A 26,931-nucleotide genomic window follows, 5' to 3' on the forward strand; every position below is an offset into this window, starting at 1 on the left:
CTTTTCCCATCGCGAGGGGGCGCCTTTCACGCAGCGCACTGTATTCCGTGGTTGGCTGAGCTAGGCCAGAATCTCCGCATCTCTGGTTTAAGAGGTCAGGTTGTATAGGGCTTCCACACGCGTCCGGTACTGCCAATGTCACTTATCCGTTCTTTAAAATGGCGGTACAAGCAGCCCTGTAGTCCAGTCCGCGCGCGGGCCTGTCCGGGGGGAATGTGCACCTGTCGATGTTTACACCTCCGCTGAATGTTCACGTGTCCTCCGAGCACCAGGGTGCGGTGTACCTCACTGTGTATGTCGCGGCCCAGGTCTGCGGAGCCCAGCACTCCCACAGACTCACTTCTGTAGCTGTGCTAGTCTTCTGCTACGCCCCCGGTAGCCAACAGTGCCATGATAGTCCTTCATTGACAGCGCAGGAACCTTCGCCAGCTTCGCACCCCAGATTGTGGCCTATTCTGCCCACTGCTTCCCAGGAGGGATAAGGATAAATCAAGGCCTCTGCTTAGCACCGAGTCTGGTCTCAGCCGAGTGCTCGCTACCACATGTCTCCAGGCCTGTCGCGTTTCTGCCAGCCCACTTTCGCGTCGTCGCCTCCTAGCATTGTATGCACCTGCAGGCAGCACTGTCACCAGTGGGGGTTAATGTGGATCTCAGCATAAGGCGGGTATTCCTGTCCGGGCAGGGATCGGAGAGCTGCGTGCCCCAGGCAGCCCCACTTCACAGCACAGGTCTGGACCCACAGAAGGCCGCAGTCAGCTCCCCGGGGTGGCTCCTCTCGCTCCCGGTTTTGCGGCATTAACTTCTCGCCGAGCCCCTTTCGGGCTCACAGTCTTCTCCAGCAGGGAAGTCAACGTGCTGACATACGCGCCTCACCACAACTCCGCACTGCGGTCTCACCACAACTCCGCACTGCGGTCTCAGCAGGTCTGTGGTGCCGGGCGGATCACACCCCTCCGCGTCTCAGTAGAGCTCGCCCAGCAGAGTCCAGCTCCGGGAGTCGCTGCATGCAGCATCAGAGGTCAGGCTCCTACCCCGCTGAAAGCACAATCAGTGCCCGGGGACGTTCCTCCGATCGCCAGGGAGAGAGAATTGCAATCTTTATGCACTTGCCAATGCAGGATTCTTGTCGGATTTATAGATGGTTTTACAGAGCTCTCGGCTCAGGCGGCCATTTTCGGTGCCGGCATGCTCCGCCCCACCAGTTCATGTGTTTTTATTTCATACTGAAAAGGCTTCTGACCCTCTACATTGGGGAAAGCCTCTTCTGAATTCTAGATAGTTTTGGTTTCCCATCTGCACTCGTTAAAGGAATATCTCATCTATATGAAGGTGCACAAGCTCGTAGGGTTGTGAACTCTACCGATATTGATGTATGCAAGGTTGAGCGAGGGAGAAGACCGTTGTCCACTTTCCCTGATTTTTATTTGTGATACTTATTGAACCACTTGCTACTGCTAAAAGAAATGATATGATAATTAGGGCCCCAATTAACAAGCTATCCATAATTATTCTATATGCGGATGATGATGCACTGTTTTTAAAACCTGATTTGGCGGCTCAACAAAAGGATTTTAACATGTTTTATCAATTCTAGGAGATGGGAGGTTATAAGATAAATAAGTGCAAGACAGAGATTTTGTTATCTAATTGCATTATAAATACTTTACTTGTAGAACTGCGACCACTTGTAAATCAGAGACCAAAAGGATATCTAGGAATATATACAACCACAAATATAAATGAAATCTGTGAGCTAAATATTACTGTTATTAGTTAAAATAACATTTTTATTTGCAAAATTGAATCACCGCCCTCTCTCTCTCTCTATTAAGGGAAGAATAGCGTTGATTCGAATGTCTATCCTGCCATTATTCAATTTTCTATATGCTGCACTGCCATGCTTTTTGCAGATGAAATCCTTTAGGAAATTTTATCAATTGTTCTCAGCTTTTATTTGGGCAAACAGAGCACCCAGATTGGCACTAAGCATAGTGTATTTGTCAGTTAATGAAGTGAAAGAATATTATTTACCGAGTTTTGCACAGCCTTCTTATTATTTCCTGAATACACAATCGTCCCACAGTGTAGTAGATAACGTTTTTAGGGTAAAATGTTAAAATAATATAAACATTTTTTTTTTTTGCAATTTACTAAATCATCAAAAAAGCTTAGTATAAAGTACGGAAAGAGCAAATGTTAAGAAGTTATTCCATTCCATTTCTATATGTGTCTACTTGACTGAAAGATATTTTATAGAGCAACAGCCACTTCTGGGTAAGAATATATTACAAAGATGGAGAATGAGTGGATGTAGATATTAAACTGATTTTTTTAATTGTGATATATGGAAAAATGTGTAGCAATTGAAATGCATATTAGGTTTGCCAAAAATTGTACGTTGTGGTCTTTTATTCAAATTTCTTGTTTCTTAAAGAACATAGATCCAAAAGCTATGATAGTCAGATCAGAACTAGTATAGGATCTCGTAGAGTAAAATACCCATAGATTAGTAAAATATTGGAAGACTAGATTGGCAGCAACTAGGTAAATGTTACCAATAGAATAATTCAGAAATGACAGTCTTCCGAAAAGTTTAATATTATAGCCTAGTCACGGAAAACGATAAACCAATATAATTTCTCTATACGCTATTCTAACAAATTTTCATACAATGCAATTTTATACCAAATGGCTGTCACATAGAACACCTACTTTTTAAAATAAAATCAATTCGCAAATTTCAACAAACTGTTTCAGAAGCTCAATGGAAGAGGAGGGTAACTGGACACACGTGATATGGTGTTGCCCTAAGTTAACGGAGTATTGGGGATCTGGATGACAATTTGTCTGGTTACACTAGATATAGATTTACCGGATGATCCACAGTTAATCTTTTGGGGCTAATTGTCAAGCGCAGGACAATGCTTAAGTTATATGAAAAAGTTATATACAGCTAGGATCATTGCAAGGTCAACATTTTTGCAAAATTGGAAAACAATGCTAGTACCAATATTTGACCAATAGAGAATAAAAATGCTGAAAGTGAAAGAATATGAAAGGAGCTGTGTGGTGAGTACGGGTTCATTCAGGACATTTCAGACACTTTCGGATTTTGTTTCTATGAAAGCCGATTTTTTTTATATTTGTGATTTTTAAGAAATATTATTGGACAAACATAAGATGGTTGGATGTAATCTGAAAAAGTAGAAGTTGAATGAAGCAATGACATAACAGGCCATGATCATTAAGCTATGTAAACTGACTTTGTAGGTATAATTCATGAACTATTGTAATACATTGAATAAATGTGATTTCGTCCAAGAATAATATTATTTAAAAACAACAATAAAGCAAGCATTGACAAAACCAAACCTATTGACTTTGCCAAAACATATCTCCCTGGCATTTTTGATTTTCTATTGTGTGGAGTGGCTTGATATTTTAATTTCTCACCACCATCCTATAGCTTTATCTGGTCGGTTTGCATGCTTTCTTCCTAATTCTTGTGTGATGATTAGGAACTGGGTAGGCCGCCAGGGCCTGTTAGTCTATAATAGAAGCAGTGGTATGTACAAAATGTGATTACTGCTGTCAACACCAGGCTGAATGAAAGGCAGCACATACCCCAGCCAGGCAGTTGTGAAATAAATGCGCTATTGAAACCTAGAGTAGGAATGGGGCCATCTCTTCACTTCATGAATGAAGCTGACGGAGGGTGTTTTGAAAGTTATGGAGGAATGTTCACATGTATTATTTACAATGTCTTTCTTCTTTAAAAAATGCTTGTCATCTCAGTTTTGATCGTTGTCCTTACATGCTTTATGCTCTGTTGCAGGGGGAGGGAACACATGTTCAAAGCCTTCTTTTTGAAGTAAGACTCTGTTCACTGAATCTTGAAGGCACTTGCGGGATCATTTTAGATCCAGTAGTAAAGATTGGCGGCAAAAACTCTGCAGTGAAAGTGACACTTGTGTCAGGTGTGTTTTTGTCCCTGATTACTTCTCACTGTAAAAACAAATATGGAATAATGTGTGGAAATGTTTTTTGCAACCTTTCTGCTAGCATTAATAATTTATTACTGAGGATAAAGGCACATGTAAAATGCAAGGGCATCGAATCTAAATGCAAACAAGCAGAATTTATGCTCGGCTTGTAATGGCGGGAGCACACTGTGCACAACAGTATGTTTTTTTGCACTAGCATTGTGGTCAAAATGACCCTTTGGTAGATGAGTACAATGTCATCGTCCGCCGTGGTTGTTTCGCTGCTGTTTGATAGATATTTTAGTCCTACTAAACGGTGAAAGGTTATTAGTCTGTGAAATTTGTCAGGTTTTACTGTCAGATAGGGATGCATAGAACTTGTGTCCGTGGTTGCAGATGGTGGGGCCCATCACTAATTTTTGAGGGTCCTGGAACTATTTTTTCTTCATCAGACTTTGACTTAGAGCTAGAGGGAGGAAGAGAAATATGAGAGTAAAACAAGGAATAGAAAGACAGGAAAACAGTAAGAAGAGCAGAAAGCAGGGCTGAAAAACAACCAGCAAAAATTATATTAAGTGCAGGAATTGTAGTGTGGTGGAGAAAATGGGCTTTAGGTGAAATCGAAAATGGACAGCTCGGGTATTTGACAAACTTTGGATTGATATTGCCTGAAGAAGGCTCTCCAAAAAAACTTGTGGCCACTGCACTTTTTAAGTCTCGCGTGGCGTTGCAGCACAAAGCGCTGCTCACCTCGGCGAGATTTATTGTGACTGAGGAGTTTCAGAAGGGGGCATTAAGCCCCGCCCCTCATTTCCATTGGCTGGCGTTACTGTTTATGCTAAACGGTAGCCTGCCATTGGAAATTAGGGTTTTTGGTGGACGCCCTTTTGCCTCCCGACTGGGTCGCCTGCTTTGCTGCTGTCGCAAAGCACTTTCTTATCTTTATGGGGCCATGTATTTGTAATTAGAAACACATGGCCCCATAAAGACAAGAGATCCCCATGCTTTCGTGCTCCGGGTCAAAGTCTGACGAGGTCAAGAAAAATGAGTCCTCGTGGCCCCAGCTGAAATCACTGGCTTGACTTAAGATCAAGCTCGAACATGAAGACATGGATGGAAAATATAAAACCATGAACTATGTGTTCTCTTTGTGGTTTTTGAAGGATTGGATGTGTTTTGACTTTTTGCAAAATAATATATTAGATTTTCATTCTGTATGCCGTGCTATCAAGTATTGCATTTGCCTGTATTTGTTTACATTGCATAGCAACTATGGAGTCCCAGGCACTACCATCTGCATGCGACTGGATATGAGAAATACCTGTTACCGCAGGCTCTGCGAGGCAAACACAACCACATATATTGCCCATTTCATAAAATGCCTGGGTACGCTGCATTGTGTGAAGAAGGTATCATTCTGGCACGACCACTAATAAAACATCAGATGCTACTTTATTGCAGTAAGAAACCTAAACTCCAACCCTAAATTATAAAAAGTAGATGAAAAGTTATTTTCCCCCTGTTCTCGGTCAATCAAAAATTATGGAAACTGCATCCAAGGCCGCTGTTCTTCCTTCTCCAAAAAGAGAAATCACAGTGAGCCTCGGCATTTATAAAGACAAACCTAAAGGAGTGAAAATAAACGAAAAAGATAAATTGTACGTTGAAAAAAAATGTAGGGCAACCCATCAGATATAGTGAAAAATGTAGCTTTTTTTCTCGTCGTCAGACAATGGAAACCCGAAGTGTAAACGGTAAGCATTCAAGAGGAATATGGACATTAATAATAATGCAGTAATGACACTTGCTAGGAGGCACACTCTGCAAAGCTAATTCTCTTTTCGACTTTAAGTGATAGGTATTACTAGAAAAGCAAATCAACTATAATCGACCTCTCAATGATAAAAGGGTGAGCTAGCTCTCTGAGATAGAATCGCCTTTTGCTACACCGGCTCTCCACTCACTGACCTACGACATGGAAACTCCAATGCCCCGAACGTCTGTGCCCCCCCCCCCCCCCCCCAGGACCTTTCTGTACAGGATAACACTAGATCGCCCTAACCTCGCTTTACCGTCACTGCGGCATGCCCAGCGATTTCCGTGTTCATGTACACGAAAGCGGACGCAACACTGTTATACACACTGCACACTGCAAACTGCTGCTGCCGGCTTTCTTGCAGAAGGGAAACCTAACGCAACCCCTGCAGACCCGCAATGGAGGGGCCGAACGGAAGCCCTGCAGACCCGCAATGCAGGGGCCTCATGCAAGCCCTACAGACCCGCAATGGAGGGGCCGAACGCAAGCCCTGCAGACCCGCAATGGAGGGGCCGAACGCAAGCCCTGCAGACCCGCAATGGAGGGGCCGAACGTAAGCCCTGCAGACCCGCTGTCTAATTATAACATTTCTGTGACCTCACAGAGCTATGTGCGAAGGTCGCAAAACTACATATTTTATAGAAAGATTTGGGACGTAGAATTAATTTAAAAAACACTCTGCCACCCGTTGAGGATACGGCCTCGGTTGAGAAGTACGGTTGAATAAATATATATTCTCTTGATTTCTGAAGCGGGCAGGGGCCCTGAAGAGGAGTGCGCTTGCTGAGTGCGCATGAGGGCGTTTCATACACAGGGGCCTTCGGCTTCTTTACTGAATGTGCCTCTGCGACGTGTGTGCACTGAACACCTCAGGCGGGAGGGGGGTGGGGAACATGGGTTCATTGACCGCCAGAACCCTCTGCGGAGTCTTAGCTGCACAAGTTCGTCGAAGCACACACTGCAAATCTCACACCTGAGGGGCACACCGGACTCACTGCTATATGCTAATCATTCGCTTCAAGCCCAACCGGCCACAGTTGGACCAGGTATCTTGTTACTCGGGCCTTTTCTCCCGTCGGCTGCAGACTAGGGCTGGTCAGCTTTTATGCGTTAACACTAGTAAGCGTTTGGACATCCCCGTAGGCAAATGCTGTTGAGTAACAAGCATTTGCAATGCAATAGGTCTTGCATTTGCGAAATTTTGCGCTATTGGCATTGTAGATGACAATGTCTTTTATTTGTGTGTTTTGAAAACCTGCAAGCAAGGACTAGAAGTACAAAGTGCACATAACTAAAAGGCATTGTCATTTACAATGCCAATGAGTTAAAGTTTAGAAAATGCAAGACCTATTGCATTGTAAATGCTTGTTTCAATAAGCACCGGGGACAAATGAGGTGACTATGAGCTCAGCGATTGAAAAGGGCAAGCACAGAGTAATAACTAGCACCGCCTCTGTTTCTAAAAATGCTTTTAAGCTCCAAAAGTGCTTCATTATCAGTGAAACCGTTTGTTGTGTTGTCTTAAATTTTTACATAGATTTGGTACTTGATTAATACTGTTCTATCACTGATGGTACCCAAGAAGAGCACATCATCTGTTAGAATACCTTAAACCAGTAGTTCTTATCCTGTGGTCCAAGGACCTGTTGACGCAAATTTTATTTGTGTACAAAATGCTTTTACTAATAATGTGCTAAGTTTACGCTTGAGTAAAACATGTGCTAAATGCAAAATTTGTAGTGGCTAATCGTACTTAAATATCATAGGCCTGCAAATAAATAAAAGTGCTGATTTAAGTTAGCTTAACTGTCCATGCCATGTTAACTGCAAACTAATGCATTGACACTGAAAAATGGCCTGTTTTTCACATTCAATAGTTGTTTTCTCTTTGTTTCAAACGTATTTTTCCAGAAGCCTTCGGTTAGCTAGTGGATAGGTTTTTTTTAAATACTAGACAACTGATAGTGAGTTCTCACAGAGAGAAGAGGTGGTAATCGGAAGAATGATTTATGTGAGGAACTGTCTGTACCTCAAAACATCAAGCTGTAACTTTTCAAGGTACAATGTCTGAAAGCCTATATTGTGCACCTCTGAGAAAATGGGGATTTTGCTTATTCCCAGGAGTTTACTGAAATTGTATTGGAGAATGAAGAAGACACAAGAAATAATGTTGCAACTTAGAATTGTGTGTTTATATTAAAGCGTGTTCCTGGAGTAGCAGCTAGATTCTAGGATTCTTCTGACTGGTGACTCGTCTTTGAGTTTCAGATGCCTTTCTTCATGAGAGGTTGCCTTACTTAGATTTTGCGGAATTTGGGCTGAGAATACTTTCCAGCTTAGTATGCAAAGGTTCTATGCTTGTGCAACGATTCTCTCGTCAGTAATCTTTATGGGTATCAGAACTGACGCCTTTTTCTCTCATTATTCCAACTTAATTTAGAATAGAGAATTTTCCTTCATGGAACAGGCTTTCTACATTATTACTATATTAACTGTGATTCTAATGAATATTTTGTTCTATTTTATTATCAAATATCGAATGATGGATTATATTAACTTTTAATGCTGAAAGCTAAAGATTAATACCTAATGAATAAATATGGGAAAGACTAAAATATTTGAAAATAAAACCATTTAACTCACACAAATTATCTTTATTGTTTGAACTGAAAGTCTTTAATGATTTATTGCTATGTAGATGATTGCTCCTTACTTTCTCCTTGTCGACAAACAAAGGTCCATACGATCAGTGGCAGTGGTCATTTAATGCTTATACCTGAAGATTTAGCTATAGAAACCCCGCTCCCTCAGACCGCTGACGGGGACCCACAATGCCTACTCTGGAGGTCTGCGACTGATTAGAAAATGAAATAATAACAGATCACTAAGGTATATATAAATAAATGTGAATAATGTAAAAGAAAATGTTAAAACATTATATAACTATGAAGGAATCTGAAATTGGAGGCTAAAAACTAAGCTGGTATCTTCATATTGATTTGTGGGAGCAGTCAAACAGATTATAATATGGACGATGGGTGGTCTCAGTTGTATTTGGAAAAGCTCCAAGTTTCTCTAAAAATATTTGTTTGTAATAATTCATCATTTGTATACTTGTTTGAAGAATGCTTGTTTCCACATTTTTGTGTATTGTTTAGTGGTGCAAATAAAAACAATTGCTGGGGACCGTATCTCCATTTTCTAATAATGACCTCAGTGTGGGTCTCCGGATTACAGTAATAATTGAGCGGGGTCCACAGAAGTGAAAAGTAGTGTGGTGCGCGACTGTCCCTATGGGTTTGGAGCAGTGCTGCTCTCATCTCAAGCTCGCTTCATATTGAGTGAAGTGTGGTGCTTTCAGCTGACCTTCTGGGATCTGATCCAAGTTACCCTCACCTCACACTCTGTGAGTGTGGTGTTTTCAGGTGTCCCTATTGATGTGGAGCAGGGTTATCTTCCGCTTGAGATCCCTTCATGTTGAGCGGAGTGTGGTGCTTTCACCTAAGGGTAGGGGTTTGGAGTAGTATTGCCCTTGGGTTGAACTTACTCCCTGTTGACTGTAGCAAGGGTTTGGAGCAGTTATCCTTGCCTTGCTCCTCCTCACTGTTGACCATATTGCGGTGCTTGATTTTTCTAACTATTGCTCTCTCTTTCTTATTGTTGTGGTAAATGCTTCATATTCCATTAGGGTGGCCCTGTAAAAATTCCTGCAAATAAAGGAAAATCCAAGTTAGTAGAAGAGAAGCAACATAAGCAACCGTTGGGTGGGTTGCTGCTCATGAACTTGATGCATCAAAAATAGCTGATCTAGCCCTGGGAACCGGGAAACTTGAGAGGTCCATTTTATCTTTCCAGTAAGCATCAAAAATAGAAATCTGAAATCATCCAGTGTGCATTTTATTAAATTGGCTAGCATCCAGATCTTCTGTCTGCTGGGGCCATCCGATTAGCAAAATTCTATTGCCTAGTCACTAAATAGAACTTTGGGAATAAGGTTAAATGTGCTTGACATATGTTGTGTTAAGATTAGAGTACTGCAGAAGTTGATGGTAATGTGCATGTTGGCTATGCACATTTGCAGATTTTAGGATTAGCAGAGGAAACGTGATTTCCTGATGGGTTGCCTTTTTCAAGATAAACATGTGTTCAATGTCGCGTTGAGAGGAAAGTATGGTTCTGCCTCAAAGTGCTCCGTATGTTTTCATTGGTGCAGTTTAGCGGGGTGATGGTGCTATCTCTCCAAGCCCTTTATTGGTCAGGGATGGGCACTAAGACATGTGACTTACAGTAGTTTTCTCACTTTTGAATCTGAGTAATGATACATTTAGGGATGAGCAAAATTTTGTGAAAATTATGCAAACATTTATTTTGAAGCATCTTGTGTAATAGTTGACCGTGAGGATTTGCCTCTCATTAAAATACTATATGAGAGACCAGCAAGGGGCCTGGCTCAAGTAGAAAACGTCTGCGAGGCATTTTTGTTGAACCTGGCCTTCCAGGAGATATCGAGTCAGTCACGCATGTGGAAGAATTGTGGAAAATGTCGTGCCTACGAAAATCCACAAATTTTGTCAATAAAAATGTTGTAGCCCCGTATGCTAAATGTATCTGGTTTATATCATCACACACTCCACACTGTTAAACTGACAGTAATCCTGCTTTTGGCATTCCCTCATACGCCACCCGCCACCTACATGTTATTGCTACATGCACAGGGCCGAATGGAAATGTTCATCTCTCCAGAATGCATCACAGTGTCTTGCAGATTGAAGTGCTTACTTTAGTGAGATTCAAGGCATGTGTCTTTGCCTCCACTGTCTACATATTGTTCACAGTAATGAACAGTTCGTATCAGTCCTGCAGCTTCACTCCTTTTTCCATCCTTGTTCCTTGAGGTGTGTACAAAATCCCACCAGGCCATCCCTGAGGATGTTGCTTAGAGTAAACACTTACCAATCGGGATAATTGGTTGAAAATTCCCATTTTTCCTCGTGGGTCTCCAGCTGGCAGGTGAGAGTCCTCCATCCAAACTGGCGTTTTATTTGCGTTCTGGTACTTGTAGTCCTGCATGTAAAAAGTGAAAATAAATCTACGGGTGTCAGAGTGCAAGGAAAAATGTATGGGGATGTCCAAATACTAGCCTTTTAAAAGGGATAACTTGAGGTCTGTTTCCTTTTTATATTGCAAGTGCAGTTTAGTCCTTCCTAAATATTGGTTTTTGTTTCTGCGAGAGCGCTTTCACTTTTCATGCATTGTGTGGTGAGGAAAGTTTATACACTGCCCACCTTTCAGATCAGATTGTACTGAACGGCATTTAACAGAGCAAGCACTCTGAAAAACAGGAAGCTAGGCGGAGTACAGCACGTGGCTGTTGTGGTCAGGGCTGCATTTCTTCACAGCCAGAAACAACTGTTCCCACAGTGCATTGCACTGGCATCCGCCCTGCGCCTTCCTTTTCTTTCATGCTAAGTGCTCAACTTGGTCACAGCATCACATGCAGGCACAACAGGATCACAATGTGGCAGGGAGAAGTCGCAAAGTGATGGATCTGATGGCGAGCATGTCTCAATATAGTGAGTACAGGAAGTGGTTGTCTCGTCTTGCTCTATGTTTATTTTGTTTATATAGCGCATACTGGGTAACACAATTGCTTCTAGGCACCGATCAGAAGAAACAAGGTCACTTATGTTTTCTGTAGCCAACGAGGTCACATCAAGATCTACTTGGCATGAATTCCAGATTTTCAGGCAGGTAAATTTCCTGGGTAAATGCATAGCTACCAGGCTTCCCAGGTCGTGAGCGATGAGCTGATCCAGGCCAGGTTTTTTTACTTTAAATTCTTGGACTTGTAATCCTGGTTTTATAATGAAATATACAAGACTGGGGAATGTGGCAGGTCTGCCGGTGGTCGTGGTTCACTTGCACGTATTATAATTTGCCATTGTTTTGCAAGCATTTGACAAGCCACAGGCATCCTTTTCTTTGTATGGCTCAGTTGACTACTTCTGGGGCATCCCCTTACACTTGAAGGTAGACTACATCGCTTCATCAGAATGTAGGTGGGTCGGGGAGGGACAACTGGGTGGGTAAGAGGTCAAAATAAGCAAGTTTTCCATTTTAAAACGGGAAGTGCATGAGGTTGGGATTGTTACACATGTCCCAGAGGATGCTTTTCCAGAGGCGAGAGAAGGACAGTGCAAGGGAAGCCTCCCTGTCCTCTGCACCTAGAGCCACTAGGAGGCTTGATGTGCCAGCAGACTGAGCCGATGGAGGAGGAGGCGAAGGCTAAGGAGAACATGGAAGAGGATGAGCGAGGAGAAAGTAAAGGGGAAGCATTGGGGACAGAGATGTAAGTGGGTGGACCAAGAACGTGGAGGTAGAGTGGGGGTGAAGTGGATAAGAGGTCTGCCTATGAGGAATTGTGCTCCATTTTAAGCTTTTTCGAGTATTTTGTATGTATACTGGCTAGCGGAGAGGGTATTATAGCACTTTCGGTTTAAGTTGGGTAATATACCAACTGGACGTAACAAGGGCTGGGATCTTTGAAGAATTTCCATCTGACTAAGGAATACTTGTATGCCCAATTCGATTTCGGTGACAATGCTGATAAAAATGTGTTTGGACGAGAGACCTAGTACTGATGACTTGGACCATAGATGGTTTACATAGCTTCAAAACCTCCTTAAAACGACTATCTCTAATCTGCATAAAATCAGGACCACTGGAATTATGTGACTGCAGATGACGCATTTATTGCAGAATTATAGATTTTCCGCATTTGCCACAAATACATCATCTGTTGCATAATTTGCAAATTTTACCTAACAAAATTGATTCCAGCTTTAATGTATCAAAGTTACTAAAAGAAAGTGGTGCCATATATTGATGCGCAGTGGAAGGTTCTTCGGAACAGTTGAATGGTCACTTTTCAATTTTCTATAGCTGTATTTTAGTGTTAAACTGTTATTAACGAGGAGTAACTTGTACCCAGACAGTTGTAACATAAAAATGACAAAATCATGCATGCAGTAATACTGTCATAAAATGTGCCTCATTGTGCCGCATGATATGTCTTTTCTTGCCACATTTTATTCAACTCTGTCGCATAGTTTGATCCTCCGTAGTCACATAACTGCACCTGCTCTTCACATAATCTAGACACAGAGTAAACACTTAGGGGGGGCTTTTGAAGCCCTGCTTTAAATATTACATATTTTCTGAGCGACCGAATATGTTCATGAACGGTACTGCTATACAATATAGTCTCTTGATGATATGGTAATGGTCTTTTGTGTGAGCTCCCACGTAAATTATGGGCAGCATACTTGCAGTGTGGAACAGTTGTCTCTTTGTTGATTACAGAAAAGTACTAGTGAGTTCCTATTTTTTTACATTGGCTTTTTTTGATTGAGTTAGAATAGATAGTGTAACACAGGCTAACCTAGTACCCCATGTCCCAAGCCTCTACTCACTCCCAGCAGCACAGCACTGTTGTGTGAGAAAACCGGGTAATAGCTAGCTTTATGCTGCTTGCAGCCAGAGAATATACTCTGTTTCTCTCTCTGCTCATACCATTATGGAAGAAGCTGTCTTGGGAAAAGCTACCACTGACTAATAGTTGCAGTGTTGCTGAGAGGTTTCTGGTCGAAGGCTTGGAGTGTGTAAGACGCAATATGGCTACAGTACTTTTTATATGCCGATACCCGAATTATAGACACAGTGTAAACTGGCTCGAATGTGAGAGTACTATGTGATTTGACTTCCATGTACATCTTTTACATTTGACAAGGCGATTGGAAAACTGGGGTTCCCAAATGGTGCCCCTTAGGGTGAATTTGTGTCCAGTATGTGCGCAAGTTGCTTCAGGATTATGTAGGCGAGCATATTTGTTTCATCACTGCTCTATCACGACACCTTCTCACAATGGAGTGGAGCAGCTACTTCATATTGTAGAGTTTACTTTTCCATAAATTAGCTTCTGGATCTGGATATAAGAACTTTTTGGTCCACCCTTCTATGTGCTGAGAGTCTTGATGGAGAGGACATTATTGGCAAGAGTGCCCTGACTCGCATCACAGGACTGTTAATGTGCATGCTCCAGTTGCATGCTTCTAGCACGCAATAATGGAGATGTTGTTGTGTGTCTTGTATGCAGACGCGGTTTTGAGTTTTTGAGCTGGATTAAGAACTTCAACATATTATTTTTTCCTCTGGAGAGCTGCCCACTCCCATATTCCAAGCAGAAGTAAGTAAAACAAAAAATGGGGGAGGGAAAGAATTTTCTATAAATACCCATGGTCACCGAGTTGAAAATACAGAACCTGTTTTTTTAAAATATAATGATGTAAAAGCTTGTTGGAACATTGATGGAAAGGTCCAGCCTGGAAAGCAATCTATGGATGGTGTGTGGTCCGCCCCAGAAAGCCAACACCCAAACAAAAGCGTCCAGTGCTGAATAAACAAAGCCATCTTTAACGGGCTCTGCACACCCCTAAGCTCCAGCGCAGTGTCAGACTTCCCTAGGTTATTGCACAGCCTAGAGCTCTCCACTGCTCCCGCCACCCCCGTCCCAACGCAGTCTGGTAAATAATCCAGTTCCAAACCCGGTCTAAGCATATCATAAATTCTCAGCAAAGTGGAAATCCCAAGAAAAAGAGAAAATATCTCAAACCCATCTCACCTAACTGTGGACTAACCTAGAACGTCAGAGAAATGCTGCAGGAAATCACCCTGGATGAATACATCAGTCTCGGTGGCAGGGAAACTGGTGTGGTGTGGAATATGGGATTCTAATGCAGCCCAGCAGCACCATTCTGTCAGTGTGAGCCTTCGTCTGCGTGGAGACTCACTTGAAGCTCGCTGACCGAGATATGGGATGTGCCCGTGAATCGATACTATGTAGAACCCTGCAGGTGAGGGGCATAATGTGGACTCCTTATAGATGGCAGTAAGTAGAATTTACGCCCTCTGCCAGGGCTCAAGAGAAACTCCAAATTTGGCTTCCAAGAGGACTGTTTCCTGCATTGGGTCAGGGGCAGCAGCTCAACCTAGGGCTCTAGCAGGCAGCCGGTGGGTACTCCATCGCTTGGCGATGAGTTTCTGTTGTGTCACAGGACTTTGGTTCCTCTTGCACTGTGTCCTGGATGGCAAGGATTCCTATTTAGGATTTGTTTCTCCAAAGGTCAAGTAATCGAGTAGTCAATCCTTACATTAGGAATTGAGGGTTCACAGCCCGTTGCGATAGCTATTTGTGTGTCCCAGGTCATATCCTTTAATGATATGTCTAGAAGGGAAAGTGCCACAGAGCTCTGTGGGTGCAACCACAAAGCCACCTGAAGCGATATTAACCTGCCATTGTGGGTCGGGCAGGCACCGGGTAAAGAGCAACACTGCGTGAACTGCTTCACAAAAGTTCTACTTGATCATTATTAAGGCTCACTGTTTTTCGTTTTTACTGATTTGTACAGATAAATACAGACAGAAAATCATTTATTTTCCTGTCTGTATTTATTTTAAAATGTGGATAAAAACAGAAATAGTCTTTTTTTTTTTAGTGATTCTAAGTGACGTAAATCATGACTACCAGGCCCAATAGCTGTGTGGATTGACAAGTAAGGGGTTAAAAAAAAAGGAATTTAAGTAAAGAGCCTTAAACAGCAGTAGATATGCACAACCTTGATACAAAAATTCAATTTCTTTTATAAGTGCATATTTTATTATCTGAGTGTGTTTATATAATTGAAACCTGTCAACGGTTCAGGCATAGGTGCACATTTTTTCACTTAAATAAATGTAGAAATATACACGTTTCAGCATAATTTTTTCACAAAACCCAAAATAAATATGGATAAATACAGATAAAATTATCAAAAAATAAATATGGATAAATACAGACATAAATGTCCAAAAAATAAATACCATGAAACCAGGAGCTCTAATCATACGACTTTTGCCAGATGGCTTGATGGGTGTTCTTTATCAAGAAATACATCCGCCACTTTAAATATGCTTTGTATCCAGCCAGCTGGACAATGGCGAAGTAGCTCTTGTTGGCAATAGCTTTGCTGCTTTTCCTCAGCGTGAACTTTTTCCCTGTTTACCCTTGGTAAAGACAGTCACCTTTCGTGAATAAGCCACTTCCAGAGGGAATGCTTTTTCCAGATCATGTGCTCGCTCTTACATGTACTTGAAAACAGTGTAAACGTAGTGTTCATGATCGCTCCATCTCCTAAGCCTAAAAATTAAAATTAAAAATATGGCCGAGGCCAACCTTTGTTAGGCCAAACCACCATTTTGTGGTCCAAATCCTATACTTGACAACACTTAACTGAGAATAAATGAACAGACTGACAATGCGGCCACCTATTGACTCCATGTACTAACAAACCACAGGTATCTGGCACCTCAGGCCAAGAACCAAGACTACATCTGTCAGATGCAATAAAATGCAAAATGAAAGCCCTATGCTAGAGCATGGTGCCCCGCTGGGCTGGCCCAAACTGTACACCTAAAAGGAAGAACTGATACTCCAGTCAAAATGGGGAGGTAGCAAGGCCTAACCCTAGCAGTGCGCACCCCACCCAGTGTCTGAGCTCGGCGTTGAGTCGTCGTAGACTCACCTAGCTGAAGTTCACTTATTGCCTCAGAAAAGATGCGAAATGAGAGGCTTATGGAAATATAGGCAATGGATATTTACTTTAGTCCAGTTATGCTCCAGAAGCCTTAGCTCAAACCAGGGCTTCGAGTGAAATTCACGATACGGCATAGAAACATTTCATATTTAATATTTTGAGGCTACATATGCTGTATAATTGAGAGGCAGCTAATAATTGACTTATTCAAGGATTTTGTATCAAGTCATCAAGAAACCCTGGACTGAAATCCAAATTTGCTTGCCCGCATACTGCATAAAGTGAGGCAAAAGTGCTCCATGCGATGTGTGCAAAGACAGGAAGGGTAATACAATTTTCCAGTTGTAGGTAGGACATGGTATGGCTGTTGCAAAACCTGCTTCTGTTATCTTAAGTGAGTGAGAACATTTCTCACTACTGGTGTCCCAGTAGTTTGAGTGCTCTCCGAACCCCACTGTGCGGCTTTCCATAATCCATAAGCTGAGGCTGGATTCAGCCTCTCGTCTTATGCATGGTGTACCACACACCAGCTCGTGCTGCGTATTATTAGCATTATAACGACTCTTACATTCGTGTCATCAAAAACACACTCATAACATTAAGGAAACAGTTAATATTATAATCTTGCAAGAAGTTTTGAAAATATTGTTTTTACCTTCTGGTATTTTAATATATGTTCATCTATTCATGTTTTTACTTGTAGATACTTTAATTTATGTTAATCAAATGTTGATACTTTAATATATGTTCATCTGTCCACAAAGCAGCATCACATGCCTTATTTCTATGAAGCTCTTGCATAACATATGGGAAAGCTAATTTATGGATTTAGATAGAGTATTGTTTAAAATTGAGTTGATTGGTGTTTCTGAAGATGAACAAAAAGTATACTGGATTCAAAAACCAAGCCAAACATAAAATAATAAAACAAAAAATCTTTGGAGAGCGATGCCATCAGACACCAAAAATCATATTTGAGATTCGATATTTAAAGTACGGATTTCGTTATGTTATTTGCTGTGCATCCTTCTTGCCAGTGTAATATGTAACATATATTCCTCTTCAAACCTAATCAAAATGAAATAAACTGTAATCGGGTAAAAACTGTAATGTATTAATTTAATAATAATGAAATAGCAAACATGAATAAATAAATTACATTCACAATAATAATGTAATAACGTCATAATGTAAAAGTGTAACGAAATGTTAAAATATAATAAAACGTGCAATACGCAGTCTTATAGAGGTATAATCATTTAAGTTAAATGTAGATGTTCCACTAATACAAGTATGTCAAAAAAGCAAGTTATAGGAAATATACTCAAAACTTTAATTTGGAACTTCTTAATGGGAAACATTCTTCCTAACCTTACTGTAATTTTTTTGCCGGTTAATAACTGTTAGGTGTTTTACTTAACAAAAGGAGATTTTTATTTCGAAACCCACAGAGAAACATTTCTCGTGTGGAGAAAGACACCTCAAGTGAAGTGGGTTAGTTTGGTAGTTTCAACAAAGCACTTTTGCTGCAACCTCTGAATTTACCAGTTGCACTCTGCATCACAACTGTTTGCTACAAACCTGCACGATTTCGATGCAGTTCAACTGAGCAATGGTGGCAAAGGGAAAGACTGATTTGGATATGGCTGGGTCCAAACTGGGGTGGCTTAGTGGGCAAAAGAACGATGGATTTAACCCAGATCTCTTGACTGGGGGAGAATGTCTGCATTGTCAGCATTCCGTCCATCATTTGTTTGCTGTAACACTTTTCGCCCTAAGTGGGATGGGTATGCCCAGACGTGGGTCCCTTGCTCTCTGTGCCACTGGATTCAAGCTAGCCTGGCTGAAGAAGGGTGACATACCCTGAAACCGGTCCCAGGATGCTTGTTTCCGGTCCAGGGAGGACCTGGCCTGGCAGTTCGGTCCGGACTGTTCCCATGGGGCACAAGGTCAAGATTGATTTGCATATGGCTGGGTCCAAACTGGTGTGGCTTAGTGGGCAAAAGAACAATGGATTTAACCCAGATCTTTTGACTGGGGGAGAATGTTTTCATTGTCAGCATTCCGTCCATCATTTGTTTGCTGTAACACTTTTCGCCCTAAGTGGGATGGGTATGCCCAGACGTGGGTCCCTTGCTCTCTGTGCCACTGGATTCAAGCTAGCCTGGCTGAAGAAGGGTGACATACCCTGAAACCGGTCCCAGGAGGCTTCTTTCCGGTCCAGGGAGGACCTGGCCTGGCAGTTCGGTCCGGACTGTTCCCATGGGGCACAAGGTCAAGATTGATTTGCATATGGCTGGGTCCAAACTGGGGTGGCTTAGTGGGCAAAAGAACAATGGATTTAACCCAGCTCTTTTGACTGGGGGAGAATGTTTGCATTGTCAGCATTCCGTCCATCATTTGTTTGCTGTGGCAAAGGGGAAGGTTGCATTTTTTAAACCACATAGCCCTAGGGCCATTTTGTCTAAAGAAATAGAACGGTCACTGAAAGGTCAATTCAGGTCATGTGAAAAGTGATACAGCGTGTGAAAAATTCAGACACGTGGGAAAAGTTCTTCCGGAAAATAAATTGATGATTTCTCACCCCTACAATCTAAATAAGAGGTGGGTGATGTGGTCTTCTGAACCTTAACGAGATCACATGTAATGCTTTGCAAGGTGCTGTGGTGTTTGATGGATGGACAGCTGCAGTCTCTACCTTGTTTATGTAAAACATTGTTGTCCTCCATTTTCGTTGGCTGTAGGTTCGCCATATAGACTCAGTTGCTGCAGAAAGGGCAACACTACGCCAAGGTATTCCCTGCATTCCACTATGAAATTTACAATAAGTGCAGAACGCAACATTTTGCCTCCATGAGAGTGGACATGAGGGAGATATCTTGTGTGCCCCTCACTGGCATAATGCTTTATATTTTATAGACGAATCGTTGGACACTTTTGGGTAATGCTTGGTCTGAATGTCACATATGTTTCTGTTGGCTTTCATGGGCTGAATTGTAGTTTCTGCTAAACTTTAATTTAAGATGAGTCTGATGGAACGGAATTGCTGCTCAGTTCAAGGGGAAACTTTATGAAGCTCTCTCCTGAGCTTCATCCATTCAATAGTAGATCACAAAAGATTCTACAAAATGTTTAAAACCAAGATCTTCCTTTAATTAAACATGACCTTTTCTGTCTGGAAGACAAGAGTCCTGGAAGTACAGTGCTTTGAGACCAACATCATTTCACTCTGTAAATCTTCTATAGTAATCTTGTAAATACCTATTATATGTAAATGATCGAATACGCAAGAGGTGTATTGGAACTGTGGTCTTCACCAATTTAAGTCTACATGTCGTGGTCTTGAATACTTGCTCCCAATAGCTGTTTTTACAAACAAGGCTGGTTCCATGTATAAAGCAGTTGAATTATAAATACATTTTCAATTGCTTAGTTTTTACATAGTTCACTGTTCACCAGTGACATGCTGCTTCATCTAATAGACTCAAGTCTGAAATTGTACACTATTTCCATGAAAGTGTTCCCGAAGGGGAGGTCATTATACTCTCCCCTGTCCTGAGTGAGTGTAGTTTTTTTTTAGCGTGATGATTTTGGGATGTATAAGGTGTATTGAGATCTTTCAGGTTGACCAGAGTCCACAGTGAAGTATGTCATGGACTGCCTCTGTGGGGTTTTAGGTATTTTGAATTCAGTCTTATAGATGTCCACCATAGTCAAGGCTTCCAAGATGGTGGCGTCTCTCTTTTTAGAGTCCTGAAAGACCACTTTCTGAGTGACAAGGCTAGATCCCGCTACAAAGTTTAACTGGGAGTGTGATATAGTAATCTTAACCCACACAATACACAATGTGGTTCTTGATTATTGCCCTATTTGTTTCCTGGCCTGGGATGTGATGGGCCGACTCTAGCGTTGGCCATGTATAATAAGCCACTGTGGTGATGAATAAATATTTGCTGTCAGTAACAAATCAATACCATCTTCAACTAACTTCTTCTGGCAAGCATCACATATCCCTAGAGGCCAGTTGATCATGGTTTGTAGGTTTTGGTGATAGGCTTGATTAAAAAAAATAATGCAGAGAAAAATGCATAACACCACAATACGCGTGTAGAAGCTAACTGTTATTTGGTTAAGCTCTCAGTATTAAGGTTTGTCTGGAAATGTTCATGTGTGATGGTTCATATGTTTTTGATTTTTTTTTTTATATGCATTTAATCCAGTGTCTGTTGTAAAATCCAGAGGCTAGCTCATCTTTTACACTTTTCCTGTAATAAATGGCAAAAGCTGACTTGGGCTCTGTCAGCCAGATGTCAACTACAGAAGCAGTCATCTCACTAAATAAAATTAACTGTATCCATAACCCCGTTCACCATAAACTCTAACCACTGTTTTAAAGCACTGCACCCGCATATATATTTTAGGGGGAACATATTTCTCATGATTTTATCAGCTTTGTTGGAGATCAGTGGAAAAAGCTTGTGCCTACAATAATTAGAGATGAATTTTAAACAAATGTAAAGCAAAAAGAAGTGTTTAGGACTCGCCTACGAACCGCTGTTAGATGTGTGTTGAACTCCTATTGTGGACAATACCAATGCTTGGTATGGGCCTTTGGGTTAATCCATTGCTTACCATTGATCAGTTTCATATATTTGCTTCTTACTCAGTGGCTTTCTTTCCTCCTTGTGTGTTTTTTTAATCCGGAGCATATCTTGTTTACCGTCCTTTTGACTGCATGGCTTGTATCCTTCCGTGTCTTATATTCTTTGACTTGTTTTTTCTATTTTTTTGTTCAACCCTCCCTGTGATTGCATGTATTTTCTTGCTCATTCCCTCATGTGCTGCTTCACATCTGGGGAGAGGATGTGGCTTAATGGCCAGAGCGGCGACTTTGAAGCTGGGGAACCAGGTTCCAATCTGGCGGTAGGCTCTAACATCTTGTGATTCTGGGCAAATCACTTAATCTCCCCGTGCCTTAAAATAAAATGAATGTGTCAATCTGTAATGCAAGTGGTGTTCATGTTCTAGCCCTCTGATACCTTCGGGTCGAGTTCACGCGACATAAAAATGCAAAACAACCAACCTGAAATTAGACCCTTCTGCCCCCCAGCCCGAGGCTCTTTGTTGCTCCCTTGCACCCCCGGCTCTTCCTTTGCTCCCCTAACCCACCCATCCCATGTTGCTTTGTCTGTTAGTTTCATTGTTGCACCCCTATCACCTCCTCCGTTGCCTGCCCCACTGCTCCTGCTGCTAGCCGACGCTTACTCCACAACCCTGTCCTCTCCACTGCTGCTTCCCTCCGCCCTTGTTCTTTTTTCTCCTCTTTCTTTTGAGGGCCCGGCAGCTTCAATTTGGTGCCAACCTGCTCCTTTCTAATCTTATATCAAAAATGTGGTTTGGCACATTTTAAAAAACATTTTTAATTTTCTGTTCCAAGATGGGCACCAGCCATCTTGGAATGGTAAATTATAAGAATACAAAAAGGCTCCTGCATCATGAGGCATGTGTGCATGAGTGATAATTGATGGTGATGGGAAGTAGTATTATGGTGATGCATGAACGTGTATGTATCCTTTCTCCCTTTTTATATATCTTTTGCCAGTGCTGTCCATTAGCGGGAATATACATTTCTTTGTTTTTTTGTGATGATGAACATCCGCTGCTGACTGAGCCATCTCTGCCTTTTCAGGAGAAAACTTATACTGCAGCCGAATATGAAGTAAAGTAAACCTCAGGAAATGGAAGCCCAGCCTAGGTGCATACACTTACACTTTTTTTTAATAGGAAATATAGTTAATTATTGCAACTTTGTGATGCAAATCACAGAATTTGGCTAACGATAAAGTGAGGCAGTTGAGACATGGGTGGCAATATAACAGGAACATGGCCGTGCAAGGGACGATTTAGAAGTGAGCATTATGTGCAAATCTGATGTGACGTCAACATAAGAGTTGTAAGTTGGCAGTAAAATGGAAGATGAATACAGTGAAGGCCAGCTCATCTGGGGGAAACGGCCACTACAACGCGGTCGTTTCCACGCAAACCTTAACCACGCATGCATTACAGCGCATGCATGGTTACCACAAAAGCCTTTAGCACGCATACCTTTACTACGAGATACGTAAAATTAGAAAAAGGGGGCTTGGGGGGTCTCCCCCCAAAAATAAAAAATAAACCGTGGGAAAAAAAGGGGGCTTGGGGGGGTCTCCCCCCCCCCCAAAAAAAAGCATCTGATGTCACGTCGCAAAGTGGAGGCAATCGGCGTCGTTTGAGAGGAAACGGAAAGAAACTTCCGCTTCCTCTTTATGACATACGACGTCACCAACGAAGATGAAGGAGAGGAGACGACGTGAAGAGGTAAGGGGAATTTTAGTTTTTAAAATATATATTTATATATATAAGGATTGAGTGTTCAGGGCAGGGGTAACTATAAGAAGGATTGGGGGCTGGGGGGTCAAGTAAGGGTACAGGGGAGGGGTATAACCTTTACCAAGAGTATGCCCTTACGATGCATAAATTTACAACGAAAATCGTTGTAAAGGTATGTGTGATAAAGGAATATTTGTGGTAAAGGTTATGCGTGGAAATAGCATTCCATTGTAACGCATGCATGGTAAAGGCATGCGTTGCAACGGAATGCGTTGTAACGACATACAACCCTCATCTGGTTGCAAAAGATAATTGTATATCTCGGCAAAGGCCTGGGCCACTATTGAGGTTTTTGAGTAACGGGTGGACTAGGAAACAGCCATACCTTTTCTGATGGGTTTCTTTTTAGGATGAAGTGCCCTTATGAAGAGAGGATTTGGTGTTACAGCCAGAGCAGTCGACTTTGGAACTGGCTGGGGTACCAGGTTCGAGTCCGGATTTCGGCTCAACATCCTGTGATTCTGGGCAAATCGCTTAATCTCCCTGTACCCCAAATAATGAATCTGACCCTGTGTAATGTAACTGGTGCTCAAGTAAAGCGCTCCAGTGCCCTTAGGGCAAGTTCGCACTGTACAAAATTGGGTATAAAATAAAACCTCAAATAAGATGCTTCCAAAGGTGAGCAAGTGAAGTTTAATCATAGGCAGGGGACTCATTCGAAGCACCTAGTGTCGATGGGCTATGCAACAACATTTTGGGTACTTTTGGTGTAATTAAAGAGGATTCACCATTATGTTTCTGAACCCAGAAGGTGAAATGAATGGTCTAACTTGCCCGTAACAAATATATCTTCAGTGTATTCTGGGACTTGCTTAACCTTTCAGAGATTCCGTCGCAATGCGAAAGTAGGTGTCTACATGTTGCTGTGCGTTGCCTGGCACCATTTATTTATCTTTCAGTATATTTGTACAAAATGCTCCCCAGTATACTCAATCCCCCCCTGCCGACAACCACTCTGCTAATATTCAAACGTAAACGATATATGAAATACACATGCTTAGCGCCTTACAGCCAGCGTGATGGCTTCAGTGAGTAAGTGCTGCTTGTAGTAGCCTCTGTACCACAGGCAGGTTACAATTCTGTATCCTAACAGGGCTAACTTGTGACATCACTCTTCCAATGACAATGAGCTGAGTACGCCGCAAAATGGCAACTACTGCATAGGCATGTGCCATCTGGTAGCCCATGATTTTAGGACAAACATTTATCTTGTTTTCAATATAACTTTTTTTGTAATCTGATTAAAGAGCTATTTCAGAGAAACAAGATGCATCTTTCTCAGAAGAAGATTGGGGTGGCTTTTGAGATCTTAGACTAATGGTTTAATGTTCTGCAGGCTTTTGACAAACAAACAAGAAGCAACTTGGTGCCAACAATAACACCAATGCCACCCTTCGTGCCCACTTATTTCTGAGCACCAAACATATGCTGGGTCTAGTGGTTTAATGGATAATGCATCCCCTATAGGGGCCTGTGATCAACTTAAAGGTCACAGGTTCAAATCCTGGCGTGTCCACTCAGGCCTTTCATCCTTCTGAGGTCAATAAAATGAGTACTGTTGAGTTGGGTAACAATAAACATCTGTTATTGAGCGCCAAGATACCCATCTGGCCGAACATGCGCTTTATAAATACACGTTATTTTCACAGGCGTAACACAGGCCCCCGCATCCCCGCAGTGCGGGGGGCCCCCAAGCTACAGGGGGCCCCCTCAGCACTGCACTTCGGCCGGAGAGCTCTTGATAGAGTCCGGAGGGGGCCCCTCCACGTACCTTGCAGGGGGGCCCCCTCAATTATCGTTACGCCACTGGTTATTTTATGTTAGCTCTTGTCCCACCTATAGAAAAGAAAGGCCCTTGAGAAATTTGCGCACAGGAAGCTTGACATTGACCACAAATTATGTCAATATGTATTGGGCTATAATGCCCAACATTATGACGACTTTTTCAAGTTTACCCTAAACTTGAAATCGTACTTTTCACAAACATCGGTAAAATGTTCATCTGGAAAGACCAGTGCACTATTGAGCAAGTTGTCTCAAGGAAGCAACACGTGTTTCTTATCTTAGAGAAAGTCACTTAATAATAGAAGCAGTATTCTAAAAACTATTCATTTACAACTCTGCCTTTCATCATTGATGCATGTGTGATAAAAGGAGTGCTCAGTCCAGTAGAGGGAGCAGGGGGCAGCAACTGAACACTCATTGTGTTATCTTTACAAGTTTTGGATATGCCTGGGAATAATTTGTGCAGGTGTTTTCCGGTGCTCGGGACCATCAATTATTTATAAACACAAGCACTTATTTGTGACAGTACACTATAATGTGAGGTTCTTAGTCTATTTTCCTTGCCACATCACAGTGTAGCAATTCAGTGGTTTACTAAATAATAAAACTTTAACTTCCAATTCCAGTTTAGGGGTGACCTGCAAAAGTCAAGATGTCACGGTTGCTCAAGTAGGTAATGCTGGTACTGCTGTTCAGCAGCAGTGGCAGCAGCTGTGGGCGGTGCGGCTGCATGAAATATCTTGGGCCTGGCCACTTCTATTTTTCCAAATAAACCAATACATGGACAGGTGTTATTTGTCTTCTTTGAAGATGGTGGGACACCTACTTGCTATTCGGAGAGGTGCCTTTGGGTTATGTCCATGAAAGGCCTAGCAGAAATAGGGATTTGTAGCAGTTTGTGCTGGAGAATGGGTTACATTTAGTGCTGAAGGGCTGGGATGAGCTCCAAAGCTGAGTGTCTTGTACCATCAAAGTGTCATTTCCATGTCAAGATTTCTTTGGTAGTCAGGATCAGGCCCTTAAGAACTGGAAAAATTAACAAAAAGAGGGAGTACAGAGGATTATCGGTAGAACCTTCCTCCTGTCAAGCTTTTTATAAACAATGTGATTCTACCCTTTAGTGGTTTAGAAATTATTTTATTTTTATATTACTTTTTTAAATTGTGAAAATAAAGCAGTGCTTCATGAGATGTCATGGAAAAGCACTAAGTGTTTTTAAAATACCCCTCACACACTATGAATCCCATGGTGTCATGCTTCATCATAGGGGTCTTCCCGTCCCTCTACGGGGCGGGGCGTGCTACGACCAATAAATATATGGGAGCACTGTTGTTTGGTGAAGGAATAAACTATGTGTAGGCTATGTGCTAAGTGATAGTGAGAGTGGTAGGGTTAGTGAGTGATTACAAAAATTTAAAAATCCTCTGGCTAGTGGAAAAAACAAATTGTATTCAATTCCCTAGCTGAGAATGTTAAAAATGGGGTTACGTAGGAGGTGTATATTAATTTAATACTCCCTACTGGGCGTATTACCCTGCCCTCTTACCTTACATCCGGAGCCAGGACTATGGGGGTTTAGACATATGTACTTACAGGTCCATAATGGTGATTTGAGTCTGTGTTTATTATTGGAAAGCCTGCAACATTACTTATTGTCCACTGATGTACTTGTATGCTTGCTATTGGTCACACTTCTGGCATTAACAACTTATTTTCCCATCTGTAAAGTTTGCCTTTCAGTGAAAAAAATAAAGTTAAAAAAAAAAAAAAAAAGATTTCTTGGGAAAAGGACGCGGAGCATAGTCGGGCCCCTTTTTGGCCATCGCTCTGTTCTTTTGTCACTATTTTCATTGTTTGGTAAAAAATAGAGTTAGCTGCCTGCTGCAAGTTTAGTATGATCAATAGAGGGTCTGGGAATTTTGCAGATGGTTCCTCTGTGACACTCGTTTTGCATTACAGTGTTAGTTATATGGCAAAGTAGTTTATTCATGCACCCTGAGCCAGTGCAGATCTGTTAATAGCAGAAGCAGCTTCTTCAGCCCTGGCAGGAGCGTTACCGTACTACAAATGCTTGTTGCTGAAGCTGAACAGCATTGGCAAAAATATATAAAAAAGGTTTGTTGTCGATGTTGAGCAGCATCTGCAAAACATGTTTTTTTTTTTTTAGAAAGCCAAAATGGCTGGCCCCATCGTGATGATGTGTACGTGTGCATCCATCGTGTATCGTGCTCCTGTATACTTTATGATGCTGTGGCGGCAACATTTCCCCATGCTGAACAGCATCAGC

The 26,931-nt window shown here is 41.9% G+C and overlaps 1 protein-coding gene across 4 annotated transcripts in view; it reads left to right on the top strand.

Annotated features, from left to right (window-relative positions):
• The window catches only part of UTRN (utrophin), a 1,396,454-nt gene that overhangs the window by 138,561 nt on the left and 1,230,962 nt on the right, over positions 1-26,931 (top strand). Inside the window, exon 1 of one of the 4 annotated variants that reach the window (XM_085612277.1) lies at positions 11,269-11,372. The exons of the other annotated variants lie outside the window; for them this stretch is intronic. Within the exon in view, the coding sequence (XP_085468403.1) occupies positions 11,294-11,372 (79 nt within the window). The 5' untranslated portion in view covers positions 11,269-11,293. Of the gene's footprint in view, positions 1-11,268; positions 11,373-26,931 lie in introns of those variants that run through there. 4 annotated transcript variants of the gene reach the window in all.

This window comes from Triturus cristatus, chromosome 6, assembly GCF_964204655.1.
Source record: "Triturus cristatus chromosome 6, aTriCri1.1, whole genome shotgun sequence".
Classification (NCBI taxonomy): Eukaryota; Metazoa; Chordata; class Amphibia; order Caudata; family Salamandridae; genus Triturus; species Triturus cristatus.